This window comes from Saccostrea echinata, unplaced genomic scaffold, assembly GCF_033153115.1.
Source record: "Saccostrea echinata isolate AGI-Se365-2 ecotype Australia unplaced genomic scaffold, CSIRO_AGI_Sech_v1 ptg000056l, whole genome shotgun sequence".
Taxonomy (NCBI): Eukaryota; Metazoa; Mollusca; class Bivalvia; order Ostreida; family Ostreidae; genus Saccostrea; species Saccostrea echinata.
In genome coordinates this window covers 9,203,499-9,224,587 of record NW_026889805.1, presented here as the reverse complement: position 1 = coordinate 9,224,587, position 21,089 = coordinate 9,203,499, and the positions used below count along the sequence as shown (strand labels likewise).

The 21,089-nt window shown below is 35.2% G+C and overlaps 2 protein-coding genes across 2 annotated transcripts in view; both read right to left on the bottom strand.

Annotated features, from left to right (window-relative positions):
- Positions 1-17,656, bottom strand: part of LOC133173589 (fibrocystin-L-like) — a 69,319-nt gene extending 51,663 nt beyond the window's left edge. The window contains exons 1-6 of the mRNA XM_061308569.1: positions 17,560-17,656; positions 5,083-5,278; positions 4,167-4,281; positions 2,431-2,645; positions 1,408-1,481; positions 684-729 (exon numbers count right to left, since the gene is read on the bottom strand). Of these exons, the coding sequence (XP_061164553.1) occupies positions 684-729; positions 1,408-1,481; positions 2,431-2,645; positions 4,167-4,281; positions 5,083-5,278; positions 17,560-17,656 (743 nt within the window). The remainder of the gene's footprint in view (positions 1-683; positions 730-1,407; positions 1,482-2,430; positions 2,646-4,166; positions 4,282-5,082; positions 5,279-17,559) is intronic.
- On the bottom strand, positions 5,430-7,986 carry LOC133173469 (peptidase inhibitor 16-like). The gene is made up of 8 exons (XM_061308454.1): positions 7,983-7,986; positions 7,565-7,635; positions 7,294-7,437; positions 6,745-6,889; positions 6,454-6,557; positions 6,158-6,273; positions 5,775-5,884; positions 5,430-5,464 (listed from the first exon to the last, which is right to left on the bottom strand). The coding sequence occupies exons 1-8, from the start codon at positions 7,984-7,986 to the stop codon at positions 5,430-5,432; spliced, it is 729 nt and encodes a 242-aa protein (XP_061164438.1).
- Positions 17,657-21,089: the final 3,433 nt, after the last annotated feature.

The following is a 21,089-nucleotide window of genomic DNA, read 5'->3' as shown; positions in this document are numbered from 1 at the left end:
AAGTGTGGTAGTGTCCATCCTTAGATGCATCATCCATGAAAGTTTGGTCCAGAGGTAGGGTTTATAGTTACTTGGGAATGGACTTGCTCCTAAAACTTTAACAGGGACGCCAACACCGACAACGATGCCGGGGGTATAGCATAAGCTCATCTCGACTTCGTCAAGGTGAGCTAAAAATCAAAATATCTTTAATCAAGAACATTTTTTGCAGTAGTGATGTACCATAAATATACTCATTAAGCAGTTATTTTGTGGATAACTTATTGTTGCAATTTTAACATGATTCTGCAAAACACAAATATGACATTAAAGCAGTCTTACATGTGTTTTATTGCAGTGTTACATTGTAATATAAATATATCTTCATTGTTGGTATAAAAAAAACACAAAACTGTAGAATCAACTTACTGTAAAAGGTGTTATATTGAGGGGTTGAAAGTTTGACATTTTTGATATTTCACAAATAAGGCGAGCGGAAACTTTGATGATCTGCTAGAATACAGCTTTTTTAACAAGGGTGTGAAAGTTGACAAGTTGAAAATTTCTTCTCATATTGTCAAAATTTCAACATTTACAGTAGTTCTACTTTTTAATAATTTGAAGATGCATCTATGCCTATGGTATCTAATTAACAAAAATTGGATCCTTTTTCTGTAATCCCTGGTGTTTTATGAACTTCATACCTCCCAAATGGTCCACCACCAACTATAAAACTTGCATTGGAATTACCTTTAAAAAAAAAAAGATAAATATAATACATCCATATATCAATCCCAACTGATCAAGTGTCTACTTAAAAATACAACTTATAATTAACAGGTATATGAGTACCTTATTACTGAATATACCCATACTTTATCTTCCTTATTTACTGACTTTAAGAATCACATTTGAATAACTGAAAAAAAGGTTTGCCAGTTTGTAACCTATGGAATGCCAATAGGTTCAAAATTCCAACTCTGTAATTCTTAAAATGTACAAATGCAAACCTTAATTCATAAATTGTAAATCATAATTTCACAATTTGCCGATTGTTCTATCCCAGTTTGTTAATTGTAACTATCCAACATAACTTGACAAGTGTAAAATGTAATGCAAGTTTCGCCAATGCTCATGTATAATTTGTAGACTTGCAATTTGTCAACTTGTGAAATGTAAATTGTACTTTCGTGACTTGTAAATTAAGCAAAGTTGCTTTATGCTTACACCTATTAAGACAAAAGAGGGTACTATAACAGTGGCAAGTTAACTACAGAGTTGGAATTTTGAACCCATTGGCTTTCCACAGAAACCATGATTTTGACATTACTCCATACTTATCTTTACCTTAATTCAATTAATTACTGTAATGTCATTGGATCTCTCTTTTTGATAACATAACTGACCAAACATGTTTTAATAACTTACCAATAAAATTTCCCTGGTACCTACACTTCATGGTTCCAAAATCAGATACAGCAGAATCTAGCTGAAGCCCATACCTAAAAAGCAAACAAGAATTTGAATATAGCTGAAGCCCATACCTAAAAAACAAACAAGAATTTGAATAAAGCTGAAACTAATACCTAACACATGAGACCCATGAGTAACCACACTCATCTGAGTCACCTTGCCCTGCTGTTTTTCAAAAGCTTGTTTTTAAAAGATTTCTTCCCTTCAAATTCCTATGAAAAATTTTGACCCCATATTGTGGCCTCACACTAGGTCAACTGTGTCATGACTTTACCACACTTGAATCCACACTACATGGGGCACTTCAATATGACTATGTGGTACGTCTTCTGTTCATGAGATATTTTTTTTTAATTTTCCAAGTATTATGTAAAATTTAATCCCCCATTAAAGCCTCATACTAACCCTAGTGTTCATTTGTTTGAATTAATTTGAATCCAGACGATATGGGAACATTTGCAAATCAATAATATGTATCAGCATATAAAGTTTGATAAAAAATGTCTTGAATAATTTCTTTGAAACTGAGCTAAACACAGACAGACAGATGAAGAACAGAAGGATGGAAGATAGGCATAAACACTATATTCCCCAGTCATCTTCATGGTGGGGCATAAATGTCTTGTATGTAAAGTATATTACATGTATTAGTTATCCAGGTTCAATCAAGGGCATACGGGGATTTACCCGGTTTTATTCCATACACCCTGAAGCTGAAGGATTTATTTCCTATGTAACCAAATGAATTCTTTGTAAACCCAAGTCATATCAATGGAATTTCAAACTATCGATATACTTTGTGCTAAAATGCATCATGACATCATGATATTTGCTTTTATTGTGATAAAGAAACTATGTATTGTGTCGTCACATTATTTACCCATGGCTCAAGCTGGGAGTACGGAAATTTACACTCAGCTTGCTAACCAATCAACTCCTGTTACAAGGTACATAGGAAATAATGAATTTTATACTCACAATTCATCAGTTTCACCAGTTTTTATCAAATCACATGGAAGAGGCCCTGCATAAACCCGGTTGAGAGTTTCTTCTCTGCCATTTGAACTTGTGGCCACATTAGTCGTATATCTGTCTGTAAACATCAAAGCCCTCATCTCCAATATGGACTCTGGTCCAGGGGGAAAAGCAACAGGTTTGACACTGTTTATCAGAGGAGTGTTTTGTTTTCTGACCTGAAATTGAATTGAATTCTGGCAGTCACTATACACTGAGTATCCAGCTTTACACAATGATGCTTACCTCAAACTGTCAGTCACTATTCACTGAGTATCCAGTCTTACTCAAAGATGCTCACCTCAAACTGCCAGTCACTATTCTCTCAGTATCCAGTCTTACACAATGATGCTTACCTCAAACTGTCAGTCACTATTCACTGAGTATCAAGTCTTACACAATGATGCTTACCTCAAACTGTCAGTCACTATTCCCTGAGTATCCAGTCTTACTGAAAGATGCTCACCTCAAACTGCCAGTCACTATTCACTGAGTATCCAGTCTTCCACAATGATGCTTACCTCAAACTGTCAGTCACTATTATCTGAGAATCCAGTCTTACACAATGATGCTTACCTCAAACTGTCAGTCACTATTATCTGAGTATCCAGTCTTACTCAAAGATGCTTACCTCAAACTGGTGGTCACTATCCCCTGAGACTGTAGTCAAACACAATGATGCTTACCCCAAACTGCCAGTCAATATTCACCGAGTACCCAGCCTTACACAATGATGCTTACCTCAAACCGGTAGTCACTATCCCCTAAAAATCCAGTCCTACACAATGATGCTAACTTCAAGCTGACAGTCACTATTCCCTGAGTATCCAGTCTTACTCAAAGATACTTACCTCAAACTGGTGGTCACTATCCCCTGAGACTGTACTCAAACACACAAAGATGCTTACCTCAAACTGGCAGTCACTATCCCCTGAGACTGTACTCAAACACACAAAGATGCTTACCTCAAACTGGTGGTCACTATCCCCTGAGACTGTACTCAAACACAATAATGCTTACCTCAAACTGGTGGTCACTATCCCCTGAGACTGTACTCAAACACACAATGATGCTTACCTCAAACTGGTGGTCACTATCCCCTGAGACTGTACTCAAACACACAATGATGCTTACCTCAAACTGGTGGTCACTATCCCCTGAGACTGTACTCAAACACACAAAGATGCTTACCTCAAACTGGTGGTCACTATCCCCTGAGACTGTACTCAAACACACAAAGATGCTTACCTCAAACTGGCGGTCACTATCCCCTGAGACTGTACTCAAACACACAAAGATGCTTACCTCAAACTGGCAGTCACTATCCCCTGAGACTGTACTCAAACACACAAAGATGCTTACCTCAAACTGGTGGTCACTATCCCCTGAGACTGTACTCAAACACACAAAGATGCTTACCTCAAACTGGCGGTCACTATCCCCTGAGACTGTACTCAAACACACAAAGATGCTTACCTCAAACTGGCAGTCACTATCCCCTGAGACTGTACTCAAACACACAAAGATGCTTACCTCAAACTGGCAGTCACTATCCCCTGAGACTGTACTCAAACACACAAAGATGCTTACCTCAAACTGGCAGTCACTATCTACTGAGCCTCCAGTCTAACACAATGATGCTTACCTCAAACTGGCAGTCACTATCTACTGAGCCTCCAGTCTTACACAATGATGCTTACCTCAAACTGGCAGTCACTATCTACTGAGCCTCCAGTCTTACACAATTTTTCATCAGGCACAGGTACATTGTCCACAGTTACTTTAACAGTATAAACACCTTCCACCATATCAGGCCTGAATAGGAATGATCCTCAATTTAAATCCTTTTTATATATTAAATGAGTCAAATATAGCGACTAATTAATGCATGTATAACATAAAGATCAGCAAGCAATGAATATATGTTTCATAGTCTTAATAGAGAACTTATATTTCTGACTTTCAACCTACATTGTAATATGAAATTATGGGACAAGATGGCTAAGACCCCTTTCTTGCCCCTGGTTTGGGGTTTCTCTTAGAACGGTGCAATACTTTATTTAAAAAAAAGCTGCTGTCATCCTTGTAACAAAATGAGTATTGATTCTTAGTGAAAGCACACTTAAAGATTACAAGAAGGACACAAAATTGGTCAATTTTTGAATTTTCTCATTTTTAATCAAATTTTCATCAATTTTAAAACACATTTTTTTCAGAAAAACAAAGAGCACAAGCTTGCCTATCTACCACATTTATATATTTCATGCATCAGTATTAGATACATTTTTTATATGAAAATTCAGAAAGGCAGCTCGTGCTTTATGTTTTCAGAGGTAAAAAATATCTCAGATTTGACGAAGTTCCATCAAAAGTGAGGAAAATTTGGTAAAATGTTCCATCTTAGCACCTTCTTGTGGCCTCTGTGTATGCTTTGAATCAAAATCAAATCTGGTTATAAAACAAACATGATTTCAAGTTCAAATTGCAAACTATCACAATTTTAACTGTGTTTATATTTTTATTTCAAATAAGGGCTTAATTCAGCCATTACATAAACCTTGCATGGAATATTACGAGATATTTTTTAAAACTATCTTAGAAACAGAATTAACTTACACAGTGTAACACATGATGGAATCTTCCATGGTTCCGTCTTTGTTGACCAAACATTCATATGAAGTAGTAGCCGAGACGAGCTCCACCTTATTACCTTCGTTCATCTTGTTCTGAGAAAAACTTTTACCAAGGATTGTAATTCTTGTTTCCCCGCAAGCACTCCCAAAGTGAGGGTCAATGGAGAAAACCTCAGGCCCTAAGACATAACAGAATACAAAATAAAATATCCGTAGGCACTCAACAGTAATTTGATCTTCAACAAACATGAAGTTTTTATTTGACATTCAAATTAGAAAGTATAAGTGAAATTAATGTCTTGCAAGTTTTTAAAGTTGAGAGAGGGGCCATTACATTTGTTGGTCCCTTCTCCTGTTTGTAGTTTCTGGAATTTTATAGAATCTAACAAATAACATTCCATAAAGTCTGGGTGTGATTCTTCATAATGTTTGTCTTTTGTCAAACATTTCTGACTGTACTATTTTTCTTACTTAAAAGATAAGGAACCATCTACACTTATTTTCAAAAAAAAAAAAAAAAAAAAAAACTTTCCTAAACTTCCAGAACAAACTATAAATAGTCTCGCTATAATTTGTCCAATCTACAATAGTATGTCTCAAACCAACAAATTATATTCTGGTTCATATAAATGAACGTAGTAAATGACACAGAAATCAGGTGATAACAGTACTTACCAGCGCTAGCATCTCCGTCCATACATAGGTTGTTTGAACATGTATACCCAGCTGGACAATCTGAGCAGGCTGGACCAGATAGGTACGGATGCAGGTTGTTAACATTTCCCCTAAAAATAATTCTAATTGCTTTAACAGTGCTAAATAATGTGATTTTAAAGAAACATTCTTTGAGGAGTAAACAGAATATCAATTCTCTGCCTGTGCTTTTCTCTTTCTATCTTTCAATTTGGTAAAATCTTTGGTGCAATATAAAATTAACTAAAGATGTCCAGAGTACATTATCAGTAATATCATTTCTTGTGAAATATTATCAGTAATATTATTTCTAGTTAACATTAGCAGTTACAATATTTAAGTATCTTACAGTGTATAATGCTTACCCTGGACCATAGTTACAAACAACAATTGTCCCACCATTGAAGGCAGAGCTTAAGCCTGTGAATGTGGAACATGTGTGGGATGCGCAGCCCACATATTCCGAATTGGCCCATACAACCTTCAAAAAAAATTCATATAATAGCCTTTTACTCAAATAGGAAAATAATACATTGATTTTTTATTTTGTTGAAAATTGATAACAGGGTTGGTATAAATGATTTATTTTTAAACTCTGATTTAGAATGAAAGGAATTTACAAAACAAAGAAAAAGAATTTAAATTATATATGAGGTTATACCTGTGTATAATGTCCACATACACCACTGCAGGCTTTAGAACTATAAGTGTAGTCATTTTTCTCATTATCCCAACTCTGAACCACAGCATCTGGATTAGCTGCACCTAATATCAACAAAAAATGTATATAAAAAACCACTTCTAGCATCACAAATATAAAACTTCATGTATTAAAACATTTTAATTTTATATTCATACTATCATTTTATTAAGATTCCTGGAAAGAGAATTATAAAGACTATTTGAATGAATAACTGTTGTACATTGATTGTCAAATTTGAAATGTACTCACTTTGTGAGGTTACATATAAATTTTCTCCAACATAATTGAAATCTGATGTTAGAGCTTGTGTCTCAGATGTCCTTGCCCCATTGTGTGCCCAAATACACTTCTTTGCATAATTTTCTGCCACTGTTGCTAGGGCACTGCTCCATTTCTAAAATAAAGACAGTAATCACTTAATGCATTCAAACTGCCTCAAATATAAACAACCAAAGAAAGGATTTTTGACCACAGTTAATTAGGCAAAGATTCATGGTACAACATTTAAATATCAAGGGCCACACAGCTGTAGTTAAACTAGACACTATACTGCTTTACTGCCCGTATATATAGCATGAACAAATTTGCTTTTAACCTATTAGCAATATGATTATCTCATTTTTGTGTCCTGGAAATGTGTTCTGCAACATAATAGGCACTCTAACTATTAGTTAGTTGTCTATCAGGCAAGTCTTTGAGGACAATGAAGCAACCTTGCAGCAAATCAGCAATCAGTCAAATGCCATGCATTAATTTTTTGCTTAAGTCAACTAAAGTACAAAATTGAATGTGCCTTACCATTTTCAACATGTTAGTTGCTGTGGGTACGACAATAGCTCTTGCATTATTGTGTGCATCTAAATACTGTTGTTGTATTGCAGATGTTTCTCGTCTCTGTCGTGGGCTGCGTACAACCCTGGCCCTGCCTTCAGGATTGCTTATCTGTAATGTTTGAAAAAAAAATGTATATTTTGCTGAATACTTACTTGCTTGCACAACAAAAGCTAAAAATTAACTGTTTGTCAGAAATTGCATTTATATAACTACAGATTAGACTCGATGAACCTACCTCCAACTCTATTAGGTGATCATCTTTGGCAATGTTTCTTTGATATACTTTGGAATTCAGTGCACCTGCACCTTAAAAGCACAAAAAAAAAATATTTAAAAAAGGAAAAGAAAAAATATTATTACATAATGACTAAAGCACGCAAGATAAATTTACATGACTCTTTAGAGTCTATGGATTTGTTTTCTTGGCATAAAGCATCTTTCTAAATAGCTACATGAACATTTTGTAGTTATCACATGGGTTAACAATTTCTTTAATGGGATCAGTACCACAGTATACAGTCACGGAATGGGTATGAGGGAAATAGCAAATTAATGGTACCTTGAGGGAGGAAACTACTTCCCGAGGTAGCAAAGCCAGCAATGGAAATACTTTCCTATCGAAGGTAACAATAAATTTGCCATTTCCATCATACCCATTCCATTTCTGTTTTATTATACCAAAACAATCTAAGGAGATTTATTAAACCAGATACTCAGACATTTTTTAGACAATATACAAGCATTCAAATAAACACAAATACATGTAACTAAAATTTTGTTAGATATCTTCTAAAGCATCAATGCCAAGGAAAATAACATGTTTAAAAAGATCAAAAATCTTACTTTGCCAAGACTTATAGCTCTTTATCCTCTTTGAAAACTGATGCTAAAAGTGCATTATTGCTTGTGGTATTTAAATACCTAATTTCTAGTCTGTAATCCATAATTCAGATCCATATGTTATGATTGGTACAATCATTGATTGGTATAGTTATAACATTGTTATGCTTATAATAAGCAGTACAATCATTGATTGGTATAGTTATAACATTGTTATGCTTATAATAAGCACTCTGTAATAGTGAGCGCAGCCAGCAGCACAAAGCACCACTTGCAATGCGAGCTCTAACGACAACGCCAGGGCGAAGAAAAAATTTGGACTTGCACATTGATCCAAATGATTTTTCTGGCCCCGAGGCCATAATTTAAAACTTAGACAAGCTCACTTGATCTCAGTCTCACTTTTCCACTATTAATTCCTTTGCTAAAAGTGAGACTGAGATCCAATCTGATTAAAATCAGATCCTCGGTGCTCCTTTTTAACGATATGCCTCGTAAGCTACATATCGTTAAAAAGGAGCTCCGAGGATCTGATTTTAATCAGATTGACTGAGATCAAAAGTAAGCTCGTCTAGGTTTTATGGCCCCGGAGCCAGGACCCACAATGCATCGCTTGTTAAGCTACATTCTCGCTAGAATTACAACAAAAGTACAACAAAAAATAAACTCGCTTTGATTTAGGCCTAGTAAATAAAACGTTCTTCATTGAAAATCAGCACTGTTCAGGCTTCGGTTTGGTAATGCAACTTACATACGACATCATGTAATGTCAGCAGGTCTAGTGCAATCAGTATGTTTAGCTACGTAGCTAAAATTACCTATAGTAGCTTTATTTACCTACCTAAGGTAGCTTTATTTAGCTATTCAAGGCACCTTTTCACAATTTTGCTTCTTATTTTAAAAAGACAAAGTAAATGTCTACTAAAATTTATTCTAAGTATTATTTAAAAAGCAATCTAAAGCAGAGATAGTTTTAACATTGCTGTGTTTGAACACTTTTAAGGAAAATATGTATCTCCATTGTCTAGGGCTGTGTATTGAGCAAAATATTTCGATATGATACGATACGATATTTTTTAAAGCGATATGCGATATATTGGATTATTTATTAAGTCTTTCACAAATGTCTTGTAAATGACATTTAATGCATAAATTTCATAAAAACTGGGTGAGTCTAACATAACATGTTAAAATATAGTTGTCTGTATTTTGTAATAGTTATTTAAGATGTGCTATCTCCTTAATGTTTATTTCATTATTGACCAGTTTTAATTCAAAACAGTTAAAAATAATCTTTGGTAACTGAAATTCCCAACTTTTTTACAGAATTATAAGGAAAACTGCCTGTCCCATACGTATTGGAAGTTATTTTTTCGATACAATACATTCCTGAAAATCAATACGTATTGAATATTCGATATATTGACACAGCCCTACCATTGTCTGAGTCACTGTACACCACCTTGTGTGCGATGAGGCCTGGATAAGTATGATTACTTCACATTGTGCTCATGTTAACCAAAACTGGTTTTCTTTGTTATTTCACTCAAGAAGTAACTGTTAGGTCACAAATTTAAAACTGTTGTATATAAAACTTTTGAACTCTGGTTGCAACTATACAGAAAAAGACACATCTCCAAGAGTGATTTTTTCATGAATTGTTTTCAGATGAGTTCAAAGTTGAAAATTATCACTGCACCAAAGTGCAATTTTCTGCACTTTCTGAGAAAAATGCTAATGTAAGAAATAAGTTTGATTTAGTAGCTAAATAAAGCTACTTCAGGTAGGTAAATAAAGCTATGTAGGTAATTCAACCAACTTAGCTAAATCTAGTGATTGTACCAGACCTGGTCAGTACCTGAGTACACTGAAATGGTATCTGCGCTCGCCCTAACGGTCGCACCGTCAACACATTAGGCCAAATTTGTCTTCACCCTCGAAGACACAACCTAAGTTCTTTTTGCCCCAGGCAGGACTTTTACCCGCAAGTCCAGGGTGGCCAACATCACCAAATTATATGACAGGAAAAGAGAAAATGTATGGCCCTTGATGGCTGGACCTGGAAACCTCGGCCCCTGCATCACTAGTCAGGTGCTATATCCACTAAGCTATCCAGGCCAAAACTGTTTATATTGCTTTCTCTATCGGTCGTGACATCTGACACTAATTTTCCTTCAGAAATTTTCATTATTTTCGCAAGTTGACAGTTAAGGAAAATCATTTTCTTTTGACTTTTACAATTTTCCCGCACCGGATGTCAATATAAAGCAGAATCAGGAATGGAGTAATTTATTTTCCGTAAAATGATTTACAGGAGGGGGGATTAAACAGCGCAAACTGAAATGCATGGCGTTATAACGCAAAGAAAGGATAATAACAAAGTGAAAGTATTAAATTTTACATTGGATCATTCTACAAAAACGTGACCAAAACAACACAAATGAAAACGCAGATTTTTTAACTACGCGGCTATTAACTGATCTCGATCGAGAGTTCAATGATTATAAATAAGAAGTTAAAAAAGAAATTGGAATTTTAGAATTTTAAAAATTTTAGAAATTTAGAAATCTAGAATTTAGGAAACAAAATTATTAGGATTTCTAGTTTTATTCATACATTTTAACCATAAAATTGTTAGCTTTTAAATGGGTCTTTCATACAGTTTTCTTCTCATTACATTTATTTTTTTATTTTAATTTCAAGGACATTTTTTAAAGCTGAAATTTAAAGCACTTATGTTAAGTATTAATTCCCCTGGTAATTTCCAAATACAAATTTACGACGTTGCATGAGTACCTTATTATATTATATAGAATATATATTATATATGATATAGGATATCGCACTCCTGGAAATATAAATATTAAAAAAATCTCTTTAAAAACATCAGAGGTGGGATCAGGTACCATGGATGAGTAAAGCATCCCCTGTCGACCCGTCACACCCGCCGCGTGAGCTTCGTGTCATGGTCGGGCAAACGGGAAGCTCCGTATAGTCAATGCAGTGTAAAAAATATGGCCTAACAATTTGTATGAAAAATGTCAGTCAACATTCGACTTAATATTTAAAGGAAAATGGGTTTATTGGCGACATAAAAAATGATTTCTGAATACGAATGGGTCTAGTCTCCATTCTACATTAACGTTTTATGACGGGAAAATGAATGTAAAATCAATTTTATGTTTCAAAAAATGGAGTTTGAACTCATTCATGAAAATCGAACATTTTTGAATAAAAAATACTTCAATAAATTCGTTTATTTAAAGCACACAGAAACACTTCAATTACAAGGAAACTTTGTAGCATAGTTGAAAAGCGCTTAATCTTACGATTAACTCTGAGCTTTGGGGAGTGTTCGAATCATGTGTGAAACTCTTCTTTTTTTTTCGTTTCACATACCTTAAAAACATAAGTGAAAATGGATTATTTATCCATAAGTTATTCAATAAAATAAAAGAATCATATATGACAACCATGACGTTACTGATATATATATATATTTTTAATACAACTTTTCTCGGAGCAGGGGGATTGTCGTCAACTTGTGCGCTTCCATTCTTTTCGAGTCTGACACCCACCCCCACCCCGGAAAAAAACTATGGATCCACCACTGCAAGTATTTGTCAGGGTAAAGTAGAATAAGGATTACTAACTGTTAGGATCACTTTCAATACCTGAATACAAAATGTCAAATTCGAAACTACGATCTAGTAGGCTGCAGATAAATCTATCCGCACTCGACAAGCATACCACCTGTTATTGTTTTTAACTTGTTTGGTTTCTTTTCTTTTCTTTCTATCTTACTTTTTTTTAAGAACGTAAGTCGATATTTTAATAAAGCTTAAAGTGTCATGGATTATCCGCGAGTTCATGTAACGTTAACTTTGTTGTGACGTCCTAATACTTTACGTTACTATAGATAATAACAAGTCTCAAATAAACCACTATACGATCAAGACGTCTTTTATTTCTTTCCACAACATTTTAATTTGGTGCCGTGACCGACGGAATTCTACGTAGTACTTACAATGGAAGGAAGACTAAAAGCTATACGAGCCGGCAACAGATCAGCAGTTACAAAGTTATTTGGACGGTTTTTGGACTTGAAGGAAAATCCAGCCAGTGAAGAAATTACCGAGGAAATCAACATAATTAGAAAGTCTCTCGCGCTGAAAAGGCACACCCTACAAGAATTGAATGACTGCATATTGGATATCCTATCTGAAGAGGACATCGAAACAGAAATCGCAAATACAGATGAGTACATGTATGAATTAGACTGTAAGATTAGGCAAACTGAAAAATTTACAGAAAAAATTCCACGTAAAACTTTGAATGCCAATGCTGAGTGTTTCATACCCGCCACAGAAATTTATGATAATAACGTTAACACGTCAGCTACAATTAACTCAAGTGAAACGGCTTGTGAGAATATTTTGAACAATGTTCCTGCCTCTGATCTCAATGCACAAAGTAGCCAGGAAAATGTTTTGTCATTAACATCCCAACACGCCACGAATAATCACCGACTACCAAAGTTAGATCTTCCGCATTTTTACGGGGATGTATTAGAATGGAATACATTTTGGGATTCCTACGAATCAACGATTCATTGCAATCATACTTTGACGCCAATTCAAAAGTTTAGCTATCTCAAAGCTCAATTACGCGACACAGCAGCACAAACAATAGCAGGATTTGCGCTTACAAATGCTAATTACGAAACGGCAATAGACTTGCTCAAAGAACGATTTGGTCAGCCACAGAAAATTATTAACGCTCATATGAGAGCACTCATCGAACTTCCTGCCCCCAGAAATGATGCAATTAGTTTAAGAAATTATGGAGACTTCTTGGAATCTCATGTCAGGAGTTTAGAGTGTCTAGGACAAAGACAAGAGATGTTTGGAGCATTACTTATTCCAGTCATAATCAACAAACTACCAACTGAAATTAGGAAAAACATTGCACGTGAGTACGATGGTGACAACATTTCACTGCAAAATCTTCGTAAAGCTATCAGCAAAGAAGTCACAATCCTTGAATCAGGCCAGATTGAAAACAGCGATGGATTTCACGCAACAGCAATGTTTCTTACCGGAGCCTCAAAGAAACAACACAACGTTCGTTATTCACATAACCAGAAAACGAGAGAGTCAATTTCTCATGTTGAAACAACAGAGATGAAGAGCCGCCCATGCATTTATTGCTGCACAGGGAATCATTTTCCAGGGGATTGTAAGAAAGTTACAGACGTAAGTGCAAGATTCGACATCTTAAAACGGAAGAAATTATGTTTCAACTGCTTGGGAAACCACCGCGCCTCAGATTGTAAATCCCGCAACAGGTGTAAAAAGTGTCAGAAAAAACACCACACAAGTATATGCAACATGAAACTAACGAGGGACAGAGACGAGCCCACCAAATCAACAAGTGTCAATATCGTAGAAACGAGTAAGAAGCCAGAAACCACAGTACTGAACGTTGAACATCGACCTACAAGTGTTTTACTGAATACAGCTAGGCCTATCTCTTCGATAAGTCGGACCATGGACTCCATGCTAGAAGAACGTAACAAGCTGACTAACGAGATACAAAAATTAAAATCAGAGCTGACGACACAGACACAAAGGAGGAACGCGTTGGAGAGTAAAAATGCCACCCTGTTAGAGAGAGTGTCACAATTCGACCAACAAAAGGATTTTCAGACTCGTGTAGAGAATGTGATGAAGGAAATGATGGAACAGAAAAATAAACTGGCGTACGAAAACGGACGTCTGCATAAGGAGATTCAGGAATTAAGGGGCCAAGTTGACATACTCAAAACCGCCACCTCTGACTCGGAGCATCTCAAGGCTAAAAACAACAGTCTTCAGTCACGATGTGATTACACTCGAAAGGAAATAAGTGATCTAAAGATCAACGTACAGAGGTTGGAAAATCAGCTGCAAACTTTACAGGGCTCCGTAGATAGCAGGAACAGAGATTATAGGTTCTCTGTAAAGACTCGTGATGAGGAACTAAGGGAGAAAACTCAGCTGATAGAAAAACTTAAAGTGGCCGAGGAGAAGGAAAAAGATAAGTCACCGAAAAAGAATTTCAGGGACATGGCAGAGATAAAGAAACAAAACAACAACCTACAGACTCGGAACATGGAGCTGGAGAGAGCTAACACAGAACTACGTCACAAGCACTCGGAAACTGAGACTCTGATACAAAACCTGAAATATAAAGTGTCTGAAGAGAAGATGATCGAGTATCAAAACCAAAAGCCAAAGAAAGAATCCATGAATGGACCTCTTAATTTAATGATTATGAACTTGCTTTTTATTTCACTGGAACTGTTAATTTAATATGAGCTTTTTAAAATTTTACTATTCATTTTGGTGCCCGGAGTGTCATGGATTATCCGCGAGTTCATGTAACGTTAACTTTGTTGTGACGTCCTAATACTTTACGTTACTATAGATAATAACAAGTCTCAAATAAACCACTATACGATCAAGACGTCTTTTATTTCTTTCCACAACATAAAGGAAAATGTCGATGACACACATTCGATACCTCACGAGGCGAGAACTTTGGTTTACCTATGGCCTCTTTTTCAGCAATCCCAAAAGAGCCACTTTGTATACTATGAAGTAAAACGAAAAGTTAATCCCCACCAAAACCAGTGGAAAATTTCCGATGGTTTGCACTCTCTGAGTTCCCCCTTTTTAACATTTCACCATTTAATAACTGCGTAAGTAAAACTTAATTGGATATGAATAAACCACAGGTGCTTAAGGGCAGGATCCCCCTTCCCACCCCTTTGAACCTCAGGCTTTTTTACTTATTCATAGTTTTCATAATTTATCTTTTAATTACATATTTGTAACATAACCCATACCATCAATTCGAGATTTTGCCTTAAGGAGGCTGGGGGGTCAACAAATTAACCATCAGATATAACTTAATTTTTAGTTATGATATCTTAAGCTGTGAACTATCATTTGGCAAAGAAAAAATTCATACATTTTAGTTTTCAAATTTGATCATTTTTGTATATCTTCATATGGAGCTCTTCTTCTAAAGGAGATCAATATAGTCTGAAAATGGCCACAACCACCCAGCCCTCTTAAACAAAGATTTTATGGGAAAAAAAATCCTACCCCACTCCATATATAAAGTTGAAAAAAAAAATCCTACCCCACTCCATATATAAAGTTGAGTTATAGAGAGGAGTTATGAAATTTAATTTATAAAAGTTTTAGGTATTTTTATAAGATTTTCATTCTTATGACATTTTTCAATTGGATGGTATGAACTAGGTTACAAATAGGTCATTAAAAAATAATCTATTAAAAAAAAAATAACAAAAAATAGAAAAAGTCTGGGGGTCTTTATCGGAGGGGGTCATGTCTTCTATAGTGGAATAAATTGGACTTTTAATTGAGAGAACCGGTCACGGTAGCCTAGTGGTAGGGCGTTCGCTTCGTGATCGGAAGGCCCGTGTTCGATTCTCATTCGCCGCGCCGCGTCAAACATAAGACGTAAACATAGGTAGTGACTGTTCCTTCACTAGAAGTGAAAGTCACGGGTCTTTCGGAGGAGACCCTAAGAACCGAGATCCCGTGTCACGGTAGGCATTGGCACAATAAAGAACCCTCACTGCATGCTCAATGGCCCTGAGTGCCGAGCATAGGTCTAAAATTGAAGCCCTTCACGGTATATGGTGACGTCTCTATACGAGTGAAAAATTCTCGAATGGGATGTAAAACAACATATAATCAATCAATGTTCTGAGAGTTCAGACACCAGAAAGAAGAATGTGTGTTTTTGCTGATCACTCTATGAGTATTTATAACATCGATGTCGATAACGCTAAATAGCGTGATAATATGATGACGATGGCGCGATGACACAATGGACCGATAGCGTTATCATGCAATGCTACGATGGCAATAACGATAACGCTAAACAGCGTGATAAAATGATGATGATGGCGCGATGACACAATGGAGCGATAACGTTATCATGCAATGCTACGATGGCAATAACGAGATAACGATGACAAGGTTGTACAATGGCGGTGAAGCAATGTTAGCAATCGCTCCAATGTGCTATCGCACCATTGAAATCCGCCATCATCGTCTCACACCTTCGCATCATCGCAACGGAGGTTGCGTCATCGCATTCGCGCCATCGGACCAAAAATCGATGCGCGGTGGTGTGATAGTGAACTAGTGGCCATATCCAGATTCTATAAAAGTCAATTCCATATTCTAACATAGGATCTTCGATCAGGTCAAAACCGTTCACGGTAGCTCAGTCGGTAGAGCGCTCGCTCCGTGATCGGGAGGTCGTGAGTTCGTATCTCGGCCGCGACAGACCTAAGTCGATAAAAAATAGGTAGCAACTGTTCCTTCGCCATGCGCTCGGCACTTTGAAGTGAAAGTTGCGGGTCCTTCGGATGAGACCTTAAAAACCGAGGCCCCGTGTCACGGCAGGCGTTGGCACGATAAAGATCCCTCACTGCTCAATGGCCCTGAGTGCCGAGTAAAGGTCAAAATTTGAAGCCCTTCACCGGTATAAGGTGACGTCTCTATATGAGTGAAAAATTCTCGAATGGGACGTAAAACAACATACAATCAATCAATCAATCGATCAGGTCAAATGAAAAACCTAAAGAAGTATCAAAAGTTCGTACTAGAATTATTTAGGACATCCAACGTTATATCACCGCTTTCCAGAAGCACCTTTTTTCTCGGCGTTATGTTACCCCATCTATTGTATATAATCTATTTGATACCTTGATTCAGTTGTGAAATATGTTAGTGTGTCATAATCTGACTCGATGAAGATGTGTTTTGTTTTATAATGATTTGTTCACCGTACGTTATTTTCTAAGCATATAATTTCTTCGAAAAGTGAATATATAACAACATGCAAAGATGCAAAGAAAAAAAATCAGCGATGTCGTACAATCAAAAGAAAAAAAGGGGGGGGGTTTAACTAGCATAGTCTTGTAAAGTCCAAAGGAATAAAATTTGAATTGATTGAATTAGGTGCACATCGTAAATTCGTATTTACATCTAAGTTAATAAGCAATTGGTTTTTCATGATATTTAAAATATTGTTAAATTGTTGAAAAAGCAACTAACCAACAAAAGAGTTAGTCAGAAGTACTCAGTGTGAAGTTAGTCGAAACAGGGTTTGAATGAACCACGTGAACAAGGGTGGATCCAGGAATTTTCTAAGAGGGGGGGGGATTCCTAAGCAAAGGAAATGCGATTTAGAAATATTTTGATAAGCAAAAACATGGGAAAATACCCCCCCCCCCAAAAAAAATCCTAAAACTCCCTCCCAGCCATAAAATAAAAGCAAAACAAAGAAAATACTCCGTCTTACCGCTGGCACTCCTCGTAATAATACATTGTAAAAGGAAAACACAGAGAATCGTCGATTGAATAATGATTGGCTTTCTTCTCTGTTTGATGTAAGCCATGATAGTTTAAAAGTGTTTAAAACACCAAGTTTCTCAAAATTTTATATCCTTTTCACGCTATTTGGTTTTGAACTTTAACTTATATTCTGTTTGATTTGTCATAGTGAGAATTAATTGTTAAGATTTTTATGCAAAATATCTGTATCCCCTTCGTGTGAAATATTCTGTCCAATGAAGTTCTTCGGTTGATGACAAAATATATCAAAGTATGACTCAACATGTTTTAGAGCAAAGATTACAGACATCTCCTCAATATTATATACATGTACAGGCAAACAATGGAAATATTAATGTCATCCTGATTATAATGAACTCAAATGCATCAAGCGGGTCGTTAATTCAAATAATTGTTGTGAACACATTTGAGAATTCATTTAAAACGCATTTAAAAATTACAGTTCATCGATCCCGATTGTTGTTTTCATTATTTTTATTGATTTTCAAACTTTAAATCTATTTCAATTTTCATATTTATATTCACATAAAATTGTCTTCTTTACACTTCAAAAACATATGTACTCAAGAAAATTATTTGCACAGAATAATGTCATAGAATATGTAACATCATTACCAAAAACATCCCTCAAAGGATGTCTGGCAATTGAGATCTAAGGATGTTTTTTTCTTAGCACAAAACCAGGGAATGACACACTGTATAGATTACACCTATAGATATATCGATCTTAGATGCCATTGACCTGATATGAGAGGATGAGTGCCTATTAATCTTGTATGAAATTGTCAAAGTGAACAGTCATTTCTGTCAAATTTTGCCCCCCTCCCCCCCCCCCCAAGTTATGCTGAAATTGCAGACCCGAAGAAACCGCGGAGGTGCCCTCCCCATTATTTTGCCAATATATACTTGCTTTAGCAAACTTGACAAATTGACAGTTTAATCCTTCAATCATTTTACCAGAATACCTATATTTTGAAAATAAGCTAGTTTACTATGGTTGTACCTCAATCCAAAACGACTTTTACCAAAAAAAAAAAATTTTTGTTTAATGTTTTATGCATTTTGCTAGTCAAAAATCTGTCAGGTTTTTGTTAGGTTGTGCCCCCCCCCCTTTCCGCCCAAATGAGCCTTAGTTTTTTGCATTTTAATTAAATTAAGATTCCTTTATAGAGTAATTATTATACACCAAAAGTTTGTTCATTGTGAGTGAAGAAATGGGTGAAGCACTTAAAGGTATTTCGACCATGATAGCCTCAGATTCAATGTTTTGTTTGTTTTGTTTTGTTTTTATACTTCCTGACAAGGAGCACACAACGAGTGTGTGGCTGATGGACAAGGGATGCTTACTCATCCATGGCACCTGATCCCACCTCTAATGATTTTAGAGCTCTGCGGTTGCTCAGCTCCCAGCTTGTAAATTGTTCCATTGCACTTTTGAGCACTTTTGAGTTTGATTATTGTTCATTATCTTCATATTTCAATTTATAGACTTCACTTTACTTCTTGCACATACATGTACTACCTTTTCATGTACATTGTATTTCATTGTTATTGTTAAATTTGTTTTATTTCTTTTTTGTTTACTCTTAATGGTACTGCTTCAAGAAAAACAAATAAAAAAGCATTACGTTTGCATCTTTGCCACACTCCACACAAAGCCCATATACACTGTTTCAGATATATATCTTAAGATACTGAAATATTTATGGAATCGAAACTTTTCTACGATTGGAAAAATCGTAACACAAATAAAAGAAGGTATTCACCGCAGGTACGCGTGACGTTTTTTTTATACAGTAAGTTATAAAACAGGCCATTAACACTGTGTAAATAATTTTGGATAAATAAATACCTATTCTTCGTACCACAAGTACACGGATACTGAATTGTATCTTTTTGACGTCATTTCCCATAATAATCTCAGAAAGTAAAATTAAATATAAAGTGTAAATAATCTAGTTATGTGAATTAATGTACCGAAAATAACCAATGAAGCGACGACTTCGAAAAATTAGTCACATTTTTTTTCTTTTTCTAATGTAATTATACCCTTTTTATTTTCGTCTTACTTTCAAAAGTTTTGAACTTTTCTTTCAATGGGTGGTTTGTTATTTTTAATATTTACAGATCGTTGATGTTTTAATGACACAGTGGATACTCTGATAGGCATAGTTTGGTCAGAATTCGAGGGTGCGCTCGAAATAAAAAAAAAATATTGGGAGTGTTAATTTGTCTACTGGCCCAAATCAAAAAGCAAAATAAGCATTTTAAATATGTCGCTAGGTGGAAGAAAATAAACACGTGATTTTCATTATATATATATATATATATATATATATATATATATATATATATATACATACATACATACATATATATATATATATATATATATATATATATATATATATATATATATATATATATATATATATATATATATATATATATATATATATATATATATATATATATATATATATATAAATAAAATAGTATATGTATATCATAATGCACTTCTATTAGTTTCAAGTTCAAAGAAACTTGAAATATTTTTATTCGTGATCTAAGGAGGTTCCTTTACTAGCATTTTAAACTTCGTCAAAGTTGAGTGCAGATTTAATCCTTTCACTCTGGTGGTCGATTCTGTGGAAGAAAAAAAAAACTTCAAAAGCAAACGAGATCTGGATAAAAATATATCAATATCAGTACACACTATGTTTGAAAAAAAAAGTGGGATGGACACTCAACCCCCCCCCCCCTCCAGCCTCCTGATACTACATGCCTGTGATTTTTTTTGTAATACAACTAGATGACTACAAGAAATCTATATTATAACGAAAAAAAAAATGTCCAGATTACAAGTTATAGCTTCCGTGTTTTCCTGTTGCTGTTTGTAAGACATCAAAATGTTTAGAAAATAATCCTGCGATAGGCTTGGCTACTGTTTTTCCTGCTCAGATACACAGTGGCTCTTGCCGTTGCAACCATACAACGTTGTTTGAGATGTTGATTGTGACGTCACAATGCCGCTGCACGCGCACCGACCCTTCGGTGAATACGGCTTCAAAACCAGTGAATATGTAGTGTTATGAACTGTTTGCGTTTGTATAAATTATATAGGGACTATAAATAGACTATATAATAATTTTAATTTACAGTGATACTTTATCACGTCATTTTGATTTTGTATTAATTAACAGAGACATTTTTATATGTCTCTGGTATTAATCTGTAATCTGGAACATTTTGGGAGTTGGAGAGAAACAATAAATAGAATTTTTCTTTATTTATATCATATTTTTTATTTTTTATATCATTAAACAAGCATTTCAAATTTGGAATGAAATAATTTGAAATTTAGAGTTATTAAAAAAAGCTTTTATTCACTATTGAAGAAAAACTTTGACAATCTCGAGTGTAAGCTTAATTTGTACTTACGGTCGGGTTTGAGATACATTTTATTTCTTGTCAATA